The sequence below is a fragment of the Balaenoptera borealis genome, assembly GCF_965194805.1.
Source record: "Balaenoptera borealis genome assembly, chromosome: 7".
Taxonomy (NCBI): Eukaryota; Metazoa; Chordata; class Mammalia; order Artiodactyla; family Balaenopteridae; genus Balaenoptera; species Balaenoptera borealis.
In genome coordinates, this window is record NC_138864.1 from 83,635,531 (window position 1) to 83,651,334 (window position 15,804).

Here is a 15,804-nt window from a genome sequence, read left to right on the forward strand (position 1 = left end):
CAACAGAATACACATTTTTCTCAAGTGCTCATGGAACATTCTCCAGGATAGATCACATCTTGGGTCACAAATCAAGCCTTGGTAAATTTAAGAAAATTGAAATCGTATCAAGTATCTTTTCCGACCACAACGTTATGAGACTAGATATCAATTACAGGAAAAGATCTGTAAAAAATACAAGCATGTGGAGGCTAAACAGTACACTACTTAATAACAAAGTGATCACTGAAGAAATCAAAGGGGAAATCAAAAAATACCTAGAAACAAATGACAATGGAGACACGGCGACCCAAAACCTATGGGATGCAGCAAAAGCAGTTCTAAGAGGGAAGTTTATAGCAATACAATCCGACCTTAAGAAACAGGAAACATCTCAAATAAACAACCTAACCTTGCACCTAAAGCAATTAGAGAAAGAAGAACAAAAAAACCCCGAAGTTAGCAGAAGGAAAGAAATCATAAAGATCAGATCAGGAATAAATGAAAAAGAAATGAAGGAAACGACAGCAAAGATCAATAAAACTAAAAGCTGGTTCTTTGAGAGGATAAACAAAATTGATAAACCATTAGCCAGACTCATCAAGAAAAAAAGGGAGAAGACTCAATAGAATTAGAAATGAAAAAGAAGTAACAACTGACACTGCAGAAATACAAAGGATCATGAGAGATTACTACAAGCAACTCTATGCCAATAAAATGGACAACCTGGAAGAAATGGACAAATTCTTAGAAATGCACAACCTGCCGAGACTAAACCAGGAAGAAATAGAAAATATGAACAGACCAATCACAAGCACTGAAATTGAAACTGTGATTAAAAATCTTCCAACAAAAGCCCAGGACCAGATGGCTTCACAGGTGAATTCTATCCAACATTTAGAGACCAGCTAACACCTATCCTTCTCAAACTCTTCCAAAATATTGGAGAGGGAGGAACACTGCCCAACTCATTCTATGAGGCCACCATCACCCTGATACCAAAACCAGACAAAGATGTCACAAAGAAAGAAAACTACAGGCCAATATCACTGATGAACATAGATGCAAAAATCCTCAACAAAATACTAGCAAACAGAATCCAACAGCACATTAAAAGGATCATACACCATGATCAAGTGAGGTTTATTCCAGGAATGCAAGGATTCTTCAATATACGTAAATCAATCAACGTGATACACCATATTAACAAATTGAAGGAGAAAAACCATATGATCATCTCAATAGATGCAGAGAAAGCTTTCAACAAAATTCAACACCCATTTATGATAAAAGCCCTGCAGAAAGTAGGCATAGAGGGAACTTTCCTCAACATAATAAAGGCCATATATGACAAACCCACAGCCAACATCGTCCTCAATGGTGAAAAACTGAAACCATTTCCACTAAGATCAGGAACAAGACAACGTTGTCCACTCTCACCACTATTATTCAACATAGTTTTGGAAGTTTTAGCCACAGCAATCAGAGAAGAAAAAGAAATAAAAGGAATCCAAATCGGAAAAGAAGAAGTAAAGCTGTCACTGTTTGCAGATGACATGGTACTATACATAGAGAATCCTGAAGATGTTACCAGAAAACTACTAGAGCTAATCACAATGAATTTGGTAAAGGTGCAGGATACAAAATTAATGCACAGAAATCTCTTGCATTCCTATACACTAATGATGAAAAATCTGAAAGTGAAATTAAGAAAACACTCCCATTTACCATTGCAACAAAAAGAATAAAATATCTAGGAATAAACCTACCTAAGAAGACAAAAGACCTGTATGCAGAAAATTATAAGACACTGATGAAAGAAATTAAAGATGATACAAATAGATGGAGAGATATACCATGTTCCTGGATTGGAAGAATCAACATTGTGAGAATGACTCTACTACCCAAAGCAATCTACAGATTCAATGCAATCCCTATCAAACTACCACTGGCATTTTTCACAGAACTAGAACAAAAAATTTCACCATTTGTATGGAAACACAGAAGACCCCGAATAGCCAAAGCAGTCTTGAGAACGAAAAATGGAGCTGGAGGAATCAGGCTCCCTGACTTCAGACTATACTACAAAGCTACAGTAATCAAGACAGTATGGTACTGGCACAAAAACAGAATTATAGATCAATGGAACAGGATAGAAAGCCCAGAGATAAACCCACGCACATATGGTCACCTTATCTTTGATAAAGGAGGCAAGCATATACAGTGGAGAAAAGACAGCCTCTTCAATAAGTGGTGCTGGGAAAATTGGACAGGTACATGTAAAAGTATGAAATTAGAACACTCCCCGACACCATACACAAAAATAAACTCAAAATGGATTAAAGACCTAAGTGTAAAGCCAGACACTATCAAACTCTTAGAGGAAAACATAGGCAGAACACTCTATGACATAAATCACAGCAAGATCCTTTTTGACCCACCTCCTAGAGAAATGGAAATCAAAACACAACCAAATGGGACCTAATGAAACTTAAAAGCTTTTGCACAGCAAAGGAAACCATAAACAAGACCAAAAGACAACCCTCAGAATGGGAGAAAATATTTGCAAATGAAGCAACTGACAAAGGATTAATCTCCAAAATTTACAAGCAGCTCATGCAGCTCAATAACAAAAAAACAAACAACCCAATCCAAAAATGGGCAGAAGACCTAAATAGACATCTCTCCAAAGAAGACATACAGATGGCCAAGAAGCACATGAAAAGCTGCTCAACATCACTAATTATTAGAGAAATGCAAATCAAAACTACAATGAGGTATCACCTCACACCAGTTAGAATGGGCATCATCAGAAAATCTACAAACAACAAATGCTGGAGAGGGTGTGGAGAAAAGGGAACCCTCTTGCACTGTTGGTGGGAATGTAAATTGATACAGCCACTATGGAGAACAGTATGGAGGTTCCTTAAAAAACTAAAAATAGAACTACCATATGACCCAGCAATCCCACTACTGGGCATATACCCTGAGAAAACCATAATTCAAAGAGAGTCATGTACCAAAATGTTCATTGCAGCTCTAGTTACAATAGGCAGGACATGGAAGCAACCTAAGTGTCCATCATTGGATGAATGGATAAAGAAGATGTGGCACATATATACAATGGAATATTACTCAGCCATAAAAAGAAATGAAATGGAGGTATTTGTAATGAGGCAGATGGAGTTAGAGTCTGTCATACAGAGTGAAGTAAGTCAGAGAAAAACAAATACAGTATGCTAACACATATATATGGAATCTAAGGGAAAAAAAAAAGGTCATGAAGAACCTAGTGGCAAGACAGGAAAAAAGACACAGACCTGCTAGAGAATGGACTTGAGGATATGGGGAGGGGGAAGGGTAAGCTGTGACAAAGTGAGAGAGTGGCATGGACATATATACACTACCAAACGTAAAACAGATAGCTAGTGGGAAGCAACAGCATAGCACAGGGAGATCAGCTCGGTGCTTTGTGACCCCTAGGGGGTGGGATGGGGGGGTGGGAGGGAGGGAGACACAAGACGGAACAGATATGGGAACATATGTATATGTATAACTGATTCACTTTGTTATAAAGCAGAAACTAACACACCATTGTAAAGCAATTATACTCCAATAAAGATGTTAAAAAAATAAAATACAGTAGAAGGAATCAATAGCGGGAAAAGTGAGGCAGAAGAACAGATAAGTGAGCTGGAAGGCAGAATGATGGAAATCACTGCCACGGAACAGAATAAAGAAAAATGAATGAAAAGAAATGAAGACAGTCTTAAAAGAGCTCTGGGACGACGTTAAATGCACCAACATTCGCATTATAGGGGTCCCAGAAGGAGGAGAGAGATAGAAAGGACCTGAGAAAATATGTGAAGAGATAATAGCTGAAAACTTCCCTAACGTGGGAAAGGAAACAGTCACCCAAGTCCAGGAGGCACAGAGAGTCCCAGACAGGATAAACCCAAGGAGGAACACACCAAGACACATAGTAATCAAATTGACAAAAATTAAAGAAAAAGAAAAAATATTAAAAGCAACAAGGGAAAAATGACAACATACAAGGGAACTCCCATAAGGGTATCAGCTGATTTCTCAGCAGAAACTCTGTAGGCCAGAAGGGAGTGGCATGATATATTTAAAGTGATGAAAGGGAAGAACCTACAACGAAGATTACTCTACCCAGCAAGGATCTCACTCAGATTAGACAGAGAAATCAAAAGCTTTACAGACAAGTAAAAGCTAAGAGAATTCAGCACCACCAGACCAGCTTTGCAACAAATGCGAAAGAAACTCCTCTAGGTGGGAAAGAAGCCAGCAACTTAAAACAACCTTGTACATATATAGACTGCCATATCAAAACCTCATAGGAGGTAGAAATAGAGACACAGATGTAGAGAACAAACGTATGGACACCAAGGGGGAAAGCGGCGGGGGGGGGGTGGTGGTGGTGGTGTGATGAATTGGGCAATTGGGATTGACATGTATACACTGATGTGTATAAAACTGATGACTAATAAGAACCTGCTGTATAAAAAAATAAATAAATAAATTTAAAAATTTAAAAAAAATAAAAACAAAAACAAAAAAACCTCATGGGAACAGCAAACACAAAAACTACAATAGATACACACAAAAAAAAGAAAAAACAACCCAAACACAACTCTAAAGATGGTCATCAAACCACAAGAGAAGAGAACAAAAGAGGAAGGAAAGAAAAAAGACCTACAAAAACAAACCCAAAATGATTAAGAAAATGGCAATAGGAACATACATATTGATAATTACCTTGAATGTAAATGGATTAAATGCTCCAACCAAAAGACACAGACTGGCTGAATGGATACAAAAACAAGACCCATATATATGCTGTCTACAACAGGCCCACTTCAGACCTAGGAACACACACAGACTGAAACTGAGGGGGGTGGAAGAAGGTATTCTATGCAATGCAAATCAAAAGAAAGCTGGAGCAGCAATACTCATATCAGACAAAATAGACTTTAAAATAAAGACTATTACAAGAGACAAAGAAGGACACTACATAATGATCACAGGATCGATCCAAGAAGATATAACAACTGTAAATATATATGCATCCAACATAGGAGCACCTCAATATATAAGGTAAATACTAACAGCCATAAAGGGAGAAATCAACAGTAACACAGTAATGGTGGAGGACTTTAACACCCCACCACTTTCATCAATGGACAGATCATCCAGACAGAAAATAGGTAAAGAGACACAGGCCTTAAATGACACATTAGACCAACTGGACTTAATTGATATTTATAGAGCATTCCATCCAAAAGCAGCAGAATACACATTCTTCAAGTGCAAATGGAACATTCTCTAGGACTGACCACATGCTGGGCCACAAAGTGAGCCTTGGTAAATTTAAGAAAAGTGAAATCATATCAAGCATCTTTTCCGACCACAATGCTATGAGATTAGAAATCAACTACAAGAAAAAAACTGTAAAAAACACAAACACATGGAGGCTAAACAATATGCTACTAACCAACCAACGGATCACTGAAGAAATCAAAGAGGAAATCAAAAAATACCTAGAGACAAATGAAAATGAAAAGCACAACAATCCAAAACCTATGGAATGCAGCAAAAGCAGTTCTAAGAGGGAAGTTTATAGCTATACAATCTTACCTCAGGAAACAAGAAAAATCTCAAATAAACAACCTAACCTTACACCTAAAGCACTAGAGACAGAAGAACAAAGAAAACCTAAAGTTAGTAGCAGAAAAGAAATCATGAATATCGGCGCAGAAACAAATGAAATAGAAACAAAACAGTAGCAAAGATCAATGAAACTAAAAGCTGGTTCTTTGAAAAGATAAACAAAATTGATAAACCTTTAAGCCAGACTCATCAAGAAAAAAGGGCGAGGACTCAATCAATGAAATTAGAAATGAAAAAGAAGAAGTTACAACAAACACCACAGAAATACAAAGGATCATAAGAGACTACTACAAGCAACTATATGCAAATAAAATGGACAACCTGGAAGAAATGGACAAATTCTTAGAAAAAGGTACAATCTCCCAAGACCGAACCAGGAAGAAATAGAAAATCTGAACAGACCAATCACAAGCACTGAAATTGAACTGTGATTTTTAAAACTCCCAACAAACAAAAGGCCAGGACCTGGTGGCTTCACAGGAGAATTCTACCAAACATTTAGAGAAGAGCTAACACCTATCCTTCTCAAACGCTTCCAAAAAATTGCAGAGGGAGGAAAACTCCCAAACTCATTCTATGAGACCACCATCACACTGATACCAAAACCAGACAAAATTACCACAAAAAAAAGAAAATTACAGTCCAATATCACTGATGAACATAGATGCAAAAATCCTCAACAAACTACTAGCAATACATTAAAAGGATCATACACCATGATCAAGTGGGATTTATCCCAGGGATGCAAGGCTTTTTCAATATCCGCAAATCAATCAGTGTGATACACCACATCAACAAACTGAAGGATAAAAACGATATGATCATCTCAATAGATGCAGGAACAGCTTTTGACAAAATTCAACACCAATTTATGATAAAAACTCTCCAGAAAGTGGGCATAGAGGGAACATACCTCAACATAATAAAGGCCATATATGACAAACCTACAGCTAACATCATGGTCAACAGTGAAAAGTTGAAAGCATTTCCTCTAAGATCAGGAACAAGACAAGGATGTCCACTCTCACCACTTTTATTCAACATAGTTTTGGAAGTCCTAGCTATGGCAATCAGAGAAGAAAAAAATAAATAAAAGGAATCCAAATTGGAAAAGAAGAAGTTAAACTGTCACTGTTTGCAAATGATATGATACTATACATAGAAAATCCTAAGGACACTACCAGAAAACTACTAGAGCTCATCAATGAATTTGGTAAAGTTGCAGGTTACAAAATTAATACACAGGAATCTGTTGCATTTCTGTACACTAACAATGAAAGATCAGAAAGAGAAATTCAAGAAATAATCCCATTTGCTGTCACATCAAAAAGAATAAAATACCAAGGAATAAACCAACCTATGAAGACAAAAGACCTGTACTCTGAAAACTATAAGATGCTGATGAAAGAAATCGAAGATGACACAAACAGATGGAAAGATATACCATGTTCTTGGATTGGAAGTCTCAATAATGTCAAAACGACTTGGGTAGCCAAGGCAATCTAGAGATTCAGTGCAATCCTTATCAAATTACCAATGGCATTTTTCACAGAACTAGAACAAAAAAATCTTAAAATTTGTATGGAAACACAAAAGACCCTGAATAGCCAAAGCAATCTTAAGAAAAACGGAGCTGGGGGAACTAGGCTCCCTGACTTCGGACTATACTACAAAGCTACAGCCATCAAAACAGTATGGTACTGGCACAAAAACAGAAATACAGATCAATGGAACAGGATAGAAAGCCCAGAAATAAACCCATGCACCTATGGTCAATTAATCTACGACAAAGGAGGCATGACTATACAATGGGGGAAAGACAGTCTCTTCAATAAATGGTGCTGGGAAAACTGGACAGCTACATGTAAAAGAATGAAATTAGAACATTCTTTAAACACCATACACAAAAATAAACTCAAAATGGATTAAAGACCTAAATGTAAGACCTGGTGCTATAAACCTCTTAGAGGAAAACATAGGAAGAACACTCTTTGACATAAATCACATTAATATTTTTTTTCTACCCATCTCCTAGAGTAATGGAAATAAAAACAAAAATAAACAAATGGAACCTAATTAAACTCAAAGGCTTTTGCACAGCAAAGGAAACTATAAACAAAAAGACAACCCAGAGAATGGGAGAAAATATTTACAAACGATGCAACCGACAAGAGATTAATCTCCAAAATCTACAAACGGCTCATGCAGCTCAATATCAAAAAAATAGACAACTCAATCAAAAAATGGGCAGAAGACCTAAACAGACATTTCTCCAAAGAAGACAGACACATGACCAAGAGGCACATGAAAAGATGCCCAACATCACTAATTATTAGAGAAATGCAAATCAAAACTGCAATGAGATATCACCTCACACCCGTCAGAATGGCCATCATCAAAATGTCTACAAACAATAAATGATGATGAAGGTGTGGAGAAAAGGGAACCCTCCTACACTGTTGGTGGGAATGTAAACTGGTACAGCCGCTATGGAGAACAGTATGGAGGTTCCTTAAAAAATTAAAAATAGAGCTACCATATGATCCAGCAACCCCACTCCTGGGCATATATCCAGAGAAAACCATAATTCGAAAGGATACATGCACCCCAATGTTCACTGCAGCACTATTTACAATAGCCAAGACATGGAAGCAACCTAAATGTCCAAAGACAGAAGAATGGATAAAGAAGATGTGGTACCTATATACAATGGAATATTACTCAGCCATTAAAAAGGATGAAATAATGCCATTTGCAGCAACATGGATGGACCTGGAGATTATCATACTAAGTGAAGTAAATCAGAGAAAGACAAACATCATATGATATCACATGCGGAATCTAAAAAAAACCGATACAAATGAACTTATTTACAAAATAGAAACAGACTCAGAGACTTAGAGAACAAACTTACGGTTACCAAAGGAGAAAGGTGGGGGGCAGGGGAGGGATAAATTGGGAGTGTGGGATTGACAAATACTACTATGTTTAAATAGATAACTAATAAGGACCTACTGTATAGCCCAAGGAAGTCTGCTAATAAGGACCTACTGTATAGCACAAGGAAGTCTGCTCAATATGCTGTAATAACCTAAATGGGAAAAGAATTTGAAAGAGAATAGATACATGTATAACTGAATCACTTTGCTCTACACCTGAAAGTAACATGTTATTAATCAACTATACTCCAATATAAAATAAAAAATTTTAAAAAGCCTCCAGAGACTATATAATATCCTTAAAATGAAGCACACCTGCCTGAGGAAATTTACCACATAGGGCTAAAATTCCATTTGCTAGCTCCCTCCATTTGCTGGCGGTGATAAATGCTGCCTTTTGCATGAATTAAATAAAGTCCATGCGATTGAAGTGGCAGTCCATCCTGGGACTTCCCACAACATTTCCCACGCAGGAGCCAGTGGGGCCCAGCCACCAGGGCATCTGTGATGGAGGCTCTCTGCAGCCTCTGCCCCACAGCTTGCACCAGCGGTCCTTTGGCTGGATGGATGTAAGAAAAGACCAGCAGGCGCTCCTGTACACAGAGCAGGCTGTGTACGCACACCCGTGTGCATCTGTCTCTACTCACCCAACTTCAAAGATGGATTTGCTGTTCTTCACAGCCAGGGCAAGACACTTTCCTCCTTCGCTTGTTATTTTGTTTTTTCCCAGTCTGCAGAGAGAGTCATGCACACGTCAGCTCCAGCTGTGAGGGGACTCCAGCATCAGCCACCCTCGTCCTTGGCACAGAGCCCCTCTGGCCCCTCCTAGGCGGGGTGGTCTTTCTCCTGGGACCCACAGCAGCCATCCCTGGGCGTCCTCTCAGGGAGGGGCCCGAAGCCCTGACGAAAGCCAGTCGGGATTCCTCTCCAGGAGGTGGTCACAGTCTCTGCGGAGACTCAGGGACCCAAGTTCCCCCAGAGATTCTTTAAATGACCTCCGAGCATCACTCATTTCCATCAGCAGACCAGAAGGTTCCCACTTCAACTGCAAATGGTCAAGGGGTAGGTTACCATCACCAGGGCAGCATCACCAGGCTCCTCCAAGGCTGGTGCTCTGACACCTTTGGCAGGACATTCCTGTGACACAGCCAGGGATCAGGCTCTCATCTGCAATGTTATGGCCTGAAGGTTTGTCTCCCCCCCAACCCCTACTGGAATCCATATGTTGAAATCCTAACCCCTAAGTGATGGTGCTAGGAGGTGGAACCTTTGGGAAGTGATAAAGTCACTCATCACAGCCCTCACAAATGGGATTAGTGACTTATGAGTGAGGTCCAAGAAAGCTCCCTTTCCCCTTTTTCCACCACCACATGAGGACACAGTGAGAAGGCACCATCTAAGAACAAGGAATTGGGCCCTCACCAGGCACCTAACCTGCTGGCGCCTTGATCCTAGATTCCCCAGCCTCCAGAACTGTCAGAAATAAATCTCTGGAGTTTACAAGCAACCTCGTTTATGGTATTTTGTTACAGAAGCCAGAATGGACTAAGACAATGAGGAGCTTCCTCAGGGGAAAACGATCTCCAGAAAGGGTGACAGTTGTGGCCTTTCTTCCTGTTAGGAGTTAATGAAATCAGAATGCCACACTCTCCCCCCACCCACGGTACGGGGCCCTTCCAAACACCGAGCCTCACCCACAGCTCACCTTGCACACACAGGTGTCCTGATTTGACCTGATTTGGCCCTGGGGCAGGCAGAAGGCAGCTCTAGGGTGGCATTTATTCTTTGCTTGAACAATGAAGGGTGACCAAGAGAAGCTACTGAAGAACCCGCTCGCTGTGCCCACCCCACTTACTTCAGGTGCGTGAGGCCTGTGCACTCATCCAGGATTCTGGCGACGTACCTGGCTCCGACATCGGTGATTTGGTTGTTGTATAAGCTTTGAGAGAAAGCATGGCCGTGAGAATTTAGGACCCCATTTTTTAAAGTGAGTGGGTGCTGTCTGCTGATTTACAGTCTAGGTCAAAAAGGAGAAAGGAAGGGCATGTGGAGGCCTGAGTTTGGGGCTGTGGGGTCTCAGGCTGGGTTCAAGGCCAATTCTGCTGCTTTCCCCAGCTTTATGACCTGGGGCAAGGTACTGAGCTTCTCTGTGCCTCAGTTTCTCCATGTGTAATACAGGGGTAAGAATTACGGCTCCCTCACAGGGTTGTTATGAGGATTGTATGAGATCATTCCAAGCCCCTGCATGTAAGTGCTCAATAAATGGCAGTTGAGGGGTATTTTCAGATTAAGATCACGATTGGCATCTTGAGGGGTAAAAGTTTCTAAGCATTAGAACCACCTCAGTGTCTACCTTTTCGTCATTTTACCACTTGACACCAATTCAACAATAAGGCAGAAAGGAGTTGAAAGTGGTAAGCAGACAGGTTTCCAGTGTTCCACAGTCATGCAGAACTCCAGAACCAAAAGGCTACCTGGGATTCAGGGCTTCAGTGTCCTCATGTGACAGCTGAGAAAACTGAGGCCCAAGGAAGCTGACGGGCTGGCTCCAGCTCAGGGAGTCAACAGCAGCCGTGGGGCTGGCTGGGCTGGCCCACAATCTCTCCTGTCAAACTCCAAAACCCCAAACGCTCTGAAAACCCAAACTTCTTCGTAACTATTTTGGCAACCGATGTGGACCTGTTCATGGTCTTTATCCCAACTGGTTTGAATGTTTATACCTTTTGCTGCATAAGTGTTCAAGTATCTGAAAATGGGGTATTGCCCTAGATCCCACTGGTCATGTCACTGCTAGGTAGTGCGTGCACTAATTTCTGATATGTGTCTTGCCCCAAGGGTTCTGGATGACAGATCATGGACCCGCCATAGTGAAATCTACCACATAAACGGTATTCTCACGTCAATAAAACATATCCCCAGGAATTCTGTCATTACATCTCTCAATCACCACCTGTAAAACTATTTGACTATATTAGGATCCCAATTATACAAGGGGGATGAGAAGGCTGAGGCTCAGTGAGATTTCCTGACTTGCTCAAAGAGTGGGCTGCTAGCCGAGCCAAAAGCAGGGCCCAGGACTCCTGGCTCCCAGTTCAGTGCTCTTCCTGGTACCCTGGGGCCATCAGTCTCAACCATCCAGTGATCCATAGGAATGGCAACTTCCTGCTGCTCTGTATTCTTACTATATAGCTGTCGCAGTGTTCTTGAGAAATACATACCCTAAAAATGTCAGAATTTTGTATTTGGGCAGCTCTTCACATAGCACCTTCACCCCACTGTCGGTGATCTGGTTCACACTGAGTCTGAAAAAAACAGCAAAGAAAGTTAAAAATCGGAGCGGCTGCTCACTGCGAAAGAGCATTAATTCCACAAGGATCCAGAAGTCTATAGGTCCTGGAGTCTTCCCAGCTATAGATGTCCCCCCGAGAGAACGGCCATGGCAGCCGGTCACACGGCCCCTACAGAGCCTGGTCTTCACGGGGCTGAGAGACCCATGAGAACCGCCCATTGGCAAGGCTACAGCACAGCCCTGATTCAACACAAGGGCAACGAGGGACACCTGAAGGACACGTGTGGACAGCCACCTCTGATATCCTGCATTTGCCGGTGGCCTATGTGTCAATGTGGCTCTCACTGCACAGCGGGCGGCCATGGGATTTGGAAATGTGTAGAGCTGCATTTAGTGGTCATAAGGCTGGGGGAGTGGACGCTCCACCATCTTGCAAGTGCGGCCAGAAATGTTAGGGGTCCTGCAAAAGGCAGGACAGTCCCCACAAGAACTGTCCCACCCAAAATGCCAAGAGCCTTTCCATCTGGAAATGCACGTGTGAAACCTGACTTGCCACCTGGAAAGGTCAATCGAGGGAGACAGCTCCTGAGGTGTGGTTCTGTGCAGGAAGTTCAATGGCAAGGGAGAAACAGCTGGATGAGGCAGGTCTTGGCAGCCACACTCTCCCACTCCCTCTTTAATGCACATGCTGCTTCAGCAGGCCAGGCTTCAAGAGGGAGCAGGAAAAGAGGGCCTGAGGATGATGGATATCTCCTGGACAAGGCCCAGCGTGTACTGGGATTGCTCTTCGAAAGTCCTATACTAGCAGGATATTTTGATTTGGCTAAAATGCAAAACAATTTTTTTTACTGCCAAGTACTCTCTATAAACAAACTACCCTGATCTTCTCAATTCTCCACCCCTTTATTTAGGTGAGTCTGAGGGACAGAGTAAGGCTCAGAGATGGAGGAGCGTGAGGGGTGAGGCGAGGGTCAGGGGTAGGTGAAGGAACAGACCAGAGCTCAGCAATTTTTTTCTGTAAAGGGTCAGATAACAAATTTTTAAGCTCTGCAGGCCATCTGGTCTCTGTTGCAACCACTCAGCTCTGCAGAGTGAAGCAGCCAATATATAAATAAATGAGTGTGACTGTATTCCAATAAAACTTTATCTATAAACACAAGCCATGGGCCAAACTGGGCCACTTATTACACACTGTCCTCTGTGATAAGTAAAAGGCTGAAGAGGTAAAAGCTTGATCTTTAGGCCAATCAAAATGATCACGTCAGACACTCTGAACCCCTCCACTCATGGTACCCACCTTGGTGCTGGGGCACAGTGTGTACATACACTGCATGACTATCCCAGGGTGGCAGAGCCAACTAGTCACTCCCAATATCTACGCTTACTTAGAAACAGAATCCCTCATTTTTAAGCTGGGCACATGTGCTTAGGTTCTGCCCAGTGAGATCTAAGCAGAAGTCTCATTAGCAATAGCTGAGAAGTCTTCTTAAAAGAATGGGGTGTGTCCTAAACTATAACTCAAAAAGATACATGTGCCCCTATGTTCACAGCAGCACTAGTCACCATAGTCAAGATATGGAAACAACATAAATGTCCATCAACAGATGAACAGATAAAGAAGATGTGGTACATATAAACAATGGAATACTACTCAGCCATAAAAAAATGAAATAATGCCATTTGCAGCAACATGGATGAAACTACAGATGATCGTACTAAGTGAAGTAAGTCAGAAAGAGAAAGACAAATATCCTATGATATCACTTCCATGCAGAATCTTAAAAAAACATACAAATGAACTTATTTACAAAAGAGAAACAGACTCACAGACTTCGAAAACGAACTTGCAGTTACCAAAGGGGAAAGGTGCGGGGGAGGGATGAATTGGGAGTTTGGGATTGACATATACACACTACCATATTTAAAACAGATAACCAACAAGGACCTACTGTATAGCACAAGGAACTCTGCTCAATATGCTGTAATAACCTAAACGGGAAAAGAATTTGAAAAAAATAGACACATGTATATGTATAACTGAATCACTTTGCTGTACACCTGAAACTAACAACATTGTTAACTATACTCCAATATTAAAAAAAAATGTGGTACATATATACAATGGAATACTACTCAGCCATAGGAAAGAATGAAATAATGCCATTTGCAGCAATGTGGATGGACCTAGAGATTATCATACTAAGTGAAGTAAGAAAGAGAAACTCAAATACCATGTAACATCACTTATACGTGGAATCTAAAATATGACAGAAATGAACTTACCTACAGAACAGAAACAGACTCACAGACATAGAGAACAGACTTGTGGCTGCCAAGGGTGGGGAAGGTAGGGATGGACTGGGAGTTTGGGATTAGCAGATGCAAACTATTATATATAGAATGGATAAACAACAAGGTCCTACTGTATAGCACAGGGAACTAATATTCAATATCCTGTGATAAACCATAATGGAAAAGAATATGAAAAAGAATATATATGTATGTATAACTGAATCACTTTGCTGCATAGCAGAAATTAACACAACACTGTAAATCAACTGTACCGCAATAAAATTAATTTAAAAAAAAAGAATGGGGTGTGTCCTTTGCCCTTCCTTCTTCCTGGTGACTAGAATGTCAACTGAATGGCTGGACCATGAGCAGCCATTTTAGGCCAAGATATAGCAGTCAGGTACTGAGGACAGCAGAGCAGTAAGCAGAAGAGAGCCTGGGCTCTAGATGGTCACTGAGACCTCACAGCAGCCTGGAACTGCCCTCCTTTAGATTTTTGCATGAGAGACAAATAAGTCTGTAACTTATCTAAGCCACCAGTATTGTGAGTTTTCTCTAACAGCCAAAACTAATCCTCACTGATGCCCTCAGGGAGCTCAAAATGCTTCCTTAGGGTTGCCCATTTCTTCCTGCCTTCTCCTTTGCTGGTTTGGAGGCAAACCTGGGGACCACCATACTGGTGCAGAGCTTCCATCTTATGAAATGGTCACAGGGAGGCACTGAGTGTGAGGTTGCCTGAGGCTACAAACCGAGAATCGCTGGCTGAGAGCTCAGAGAATAGATTCCAGGCTTTCCAATGCCCAGGCCAGGGCAGGTTTGGGCTCCCTACCTCCCACCCATCCCCCCACAATGTATGCTCTGGCGCTTGTGTAACAGGTACCTGGAATCAGTTCCAAACCCCTTCTGCTCTTCAGAAATGCATGAGCCAAGTAGTGGAGAATTGAACCCCCACCCACCCACCCCCTAGAGATTTACAAGGTGTATTTAATACAGAAAATGCTAATAGAAGAAAGGAGACTGGCTTTTCTTTCCTCTAAACCATCAAACAGGAAACTAATCAAGAGTCAGCATTCTTTACTGAGATCCCCTGGCAGCTCAGGGCTGTCCACTTTTTTCGTGGACGTTAACTAACGCTAATAAGCACAAAGTCTGCTTTTTCTGCCATCATAAAGCTTTCACGTGCCAGAAACATTTCACGGGCTATCCCTGAGCCTCACATGAATCTCAAAAGGTTCTTTAGATTCTGGCTCCACCATGGCCCACCTGCGTGGCCTTGAGCCACTTAACTTCTCTGTGCCTCTGCTTCCTCGTTTGCCAAAATGGAGATGATAACAACAGCTACCAGGTAGGTGCTGTTAAAACGATTAAACCAGGTAATAGTTTTAATGCACCTCACCCATTCTCAATAAATGCTGATTGTTATTAGTGTAATCGTTAGGATATGAGAATCTCCTTTTTCCAGATGAGGACGCTGAAGCTCAAAGAGGTCAAGCAACTTGCTCAAGGACACCCAGCTGGGGCCCATCCAGGTCCACCTGACTTCGAAGCTTGGCTCGTTACCCTCTGCCACCCTGAGACAGAGAAGCTCCGGATGTTCCCAGGCCCCCCCCCCCC

At 41.5% G+C, this 15,804-nt stretch overlaps 1 protein-coding gene across 5 annotated transcripts in view; it reads right to left on the reverse strand.

Moving 5' to 3' along the window:
* Positions 1 to 15,804, reverse strand: part of NOD1 (nucleotide binding oligomerization domain containing 1) — a 141,052-nt gene that overhangs the window by 68,187 nt on the left and 57,061 nt on the right. For 3 of the 5 annotated variants that reach the window (XM_082397944.1, XM_082397943.1, XM_082397945.1), the window contains 3 exons: positions 11,828 to 11,911; positions 10,465 to 10,548; positions 9,257 to 9,340 (listed from right to left, as the gene is read on the reverse strand). In XM_082397944.1, coding sequence (XP_082254070.1) covers positions 9,257 to 9,340; positions 10,465 to 10,548; positions 11,828 to 11,911 — 252 coding nt within the window. The other 2 variants (XM_082397946.1, XM_082397947.1) reach the window with 2 other exon arrangements.